General features: G+C 37.6%; 1 protein-coding gene across 1 annotated transcript; it reads right to left on the bottom strand.

Annotated features, from left to right (window-relative positions):
• LOC109712827 lies at positions 452 to 2,453 on the bottom strand. The gene is made up of 3 exons (XM_020236595.1): positions 2,288 to 2,453; positions 830 to 1,910; positions 452 to 511 (listed from the first exon to the last, which is right to left on the bottom strand). The coding sequence occupies exons 2-3, from the start codon at positions 1,904 to 1,906 to the stop codon at positions 452 to 454; spliced, it is 1,137 nt and encodes a 378-aa protein (XP_020092184.1). The 5' UTR covers positions 1,907 to 1,910; positions 2,288 to 2,453.

Raw genomic sequence — 3,459 nt, forward strand, 5'->3', positions numbered from 1 at the left:
CGTGTAATCCAAATACAATTTGAAAACTCAAAATTACATCAAAACTCCTAAAACAGACTCTATGACTTAGACGCAACTAGGAGTCTTGAAATCTTGATTCCCTGCAAAACAATTCATTCCAAAAAGATTTTTTATTAAATTCTTATACCTTCTCCTCCTTAGTTCATATCTCCACCTTTGTTTTTGAACTCATCACCCTCTGCTCTAGTTCAAAGCCTGTTCATCCACGCTCTCCCCCTTCATCTATGCTCTCCCCCTTTATGTCAAAAATTGCCAAAAGAAAGCAAATAGAAAGAGAAAACATACTAGAAAAACATGAGAGTAGTCTAGTCATAGCTACAGGCCTAAAACGAAAGTAAAAACATACTACAGAAAGATAAGCAAGCAAATCTAACACATCGTCCTAAATATCAAATGCAGTGAAAGAAAAAGACTAAGCTCGACGAAGAAATCACTCAGTGTCCTCATCATCATCATCACCATCTCCAACACCAGCTCCAGAATCCCCATCCTCAGGAGCATCACCAGACGGTGGAATGAGAGGATGTCGTGAAGATGACCGCTGATACGAAGCAGAAGATGGAGTAGGTTCCCAAATATCATCATGTCTACACCCCATCTTATCCATCAACCTTTTGATACTTAACTCAAACTTTTTGATGCCAGACTCAACTTTCCTTCCAATGTTGTTCACCTTCTTCTTTAACTTCCGCAAATCTTTCTTAACTAATTCCAATGTCGTTGCTTCCCCCGAACTAGATGAAGTATCATAACTTTCTCGAGATGTAGGCGGAGGAGCAGAACTAGAAGCTGCTCTCGGTGGAGGTACTGGGCTAGACGCTTCAGGAGGTGGCCCTTTGGTCTGATGGAACGACTTGAGAGTGCTAACCGACTTAGCCCAAGTCACTGAATCAATAGGCCCAAAGCCAACATCATACTTGTCACAAGATGTATCCACTCCATTTGCTTGAAGTATCCTTGTAATCAAAACAGGAAATGATAGTAGATCCCGTCGAGTAGCACCCTGAATTACGTGAATCATCCTTTGCCAGATTAGAAATGGAATGTTGATGTTCAACCCACGAGCCTGCTCGGGATGACCAAGTAGATAAAGCAACACTAATCTCTCCCGGCGGATCCTCTTTGTGTCGATAGTTGGTTGAACATTGTAGCTCATAACCAAGGATAGCAAGTGATACTCGGGTAATAAGTCCTTGGATTCAATGTAACCATGAGTCATGTAAACACCGGCTTTGCATATAGCTCCAAGAACGATATCCAGGTGAGTTGCTGCTTGAAATCCTCCTGAAGTATAGAGAAGACCTGAAGTGTCCACATGCATCCCCAAGATCTCTCCAATATCATAGGGAGTAACTGGAAATCTCCTCTGACGCACAACAGTCTCGAAGATAAACGTGCCTGTTTCATCATCTTCAGCAAGCACCTTTCCATTCATATAGAATTCCCTAATGAGTTCTACACAGAAAGGAGCCTTCGCAGGAACCCGTCCAACAGGCTCAATAGGCGCGCGCTGTAGTAGTCGTCCAAAATCAGGAACCTCCCGAATCAGATCATGGAAGTTCACAAAGCGTTCAGCTATGCACGACTTTGATGCAAACAACCTTCGCCGTGCTGGAGGAACCTCTGCAGCTTGTTTTGAACGTCCCTCACGAGTACGAGAACCACCACCGTGAGATGATTCGCCAGCTAAACCTTTGCCTTTGTCAAGTTGCGCAATAGGTTCTTCAGATTCTTCAGAGGAGCTCTCCTGATAATCCGGATCAGACCCGGACGCTTCTTCAGTGGTACGTGTCCTTTTAGAAACCCCATGACGACCTCTACCACTACCACGGCTTCGTCTCCCAGCCATGAGCACCAAAAGCACCAGTACGAGCAAAAATGCCATTTTCCTATATCAAAAATTGCATACATGAACATAATTTCTGGAAAAAATCTGTAAAAATAGCGAAAAAATTTCTAATTACATTAGAATGCATACAAAAGCTATTTCTAACCAGATCATGCAAAATATTTCAGCAAAAATCGAACTTTTTGAAAAATCCCGAAATTACATGCACATTAGAACATAAATTTTAGATCAGCGAAAAATAACTTGTTTTGATGTTGTTCAAGTGTTCTACAAGCAAGGTAATAGCCTAAGACACTGATCTATAGCAAAAAATTGCATCAAAAACGGATTAGAACAGAGATCAAACCCTTATCCCGCAAAAACAGTGAAAATAGCAAAATCGGGATAAAACTCACAAATTTGATGCTAAAAACTTACAAATCCACAGGAAAAATGTGTAGAACGAATGAAGGAGAGTCTCTGGAGCTCACAGAACCAAAAATTTTGGAAAACGATTGAGTTTTGAGAAAGATCGAAGCGTTATACCCGGTTATATTTCGCTCGGCCGCAGACCTTGTACCGGTACACGGGTTCTTGTTCCGGTACAAGGACCAAAATGTGAAAAAAAAATTTTCGAAAAATATACTTTAAAAATCCATCACATTTAAATTAAATTCATATAGTTAAGGCTTTTACTCCAAAAATCATTGTAATGAAAATAAGATATTATAAAATTTCAAAACACATCAAAACATCAAAATTTCAAAATCAAAAATAATTTAATGATTCAAAAACATCAAGATGTAAGTTGATGAAAAATGATTTTTAGAAATTCAACAAAATTGACACCAATTTGTCGCAATACATTCAAAATAGAGATTTAACTAATATGGCACCGGGGGTGGCTCTTTGAGCATCTTTTTCAAACTAGCACCTTATTACTCCGAAAATTCTAAAATATTTATATTTTTCCAACCTTTTTCGGCTTTTTCAATTAAATACCATGTGGTAGCTTCACACACTTGCCGGACGACCGGGGTGGTAGCTCTTTCCTACATGTGGTGGTAGTTTTCACACTCCTTTTGGATGTAACTCTTTCCACATCTTTTAAACATAGGAGTTTCTTTTTCTCCTTTTTTTTTTTTTTAAACAATTTCAAACTCCCCCTAAATTAGACAATCTCACAGTTGAAAATAATTTTGACGAATTTTAGTCAATTAGAGAATATCCATTCATCATATCCAACACTCACAACCAAGATGAATTAATCACCAAAAAATCAAATTTGATTTCAAAATTTTGATGAATTTATGCAATAAGAAATCATATAATAAATTATCGTCAAAATAATAAAAAGTGGAGTAAAAACGATAATTAATATGAATTTAACTTAATATGATTGTGAAGTTAAAACCCGTTTGAACAATCTTTAAAAAAAAACTTTCTCTCCAAAAAAAATGATTCTCAATCATCTCCTTTCTCAAAGATTTTGAATTCCCAAATACCTTTTCTCAAAATAATTTTTAACCAAACAAAATTCAAAGCACCAAAAATCATGTAAACATGTAATGCAATTAATAAAAATATGCAATAAGCACCTATCAAAGCAC

The sequence above is a fragment of the Ananas comosus genome, linkage group 7, assembly GCF_001540865.1.
Source record: "Ananas comosus cultivar F153 linkage group 7, ASM154086v1, whole genome shotgun sequence".
Taxonomy (NCBI): Eukaryota; Viridiplantae; Streptophyta; class Magnoliopsida; order Poales; family Bromeliaceae; genus Ananas; species Ananas comosus.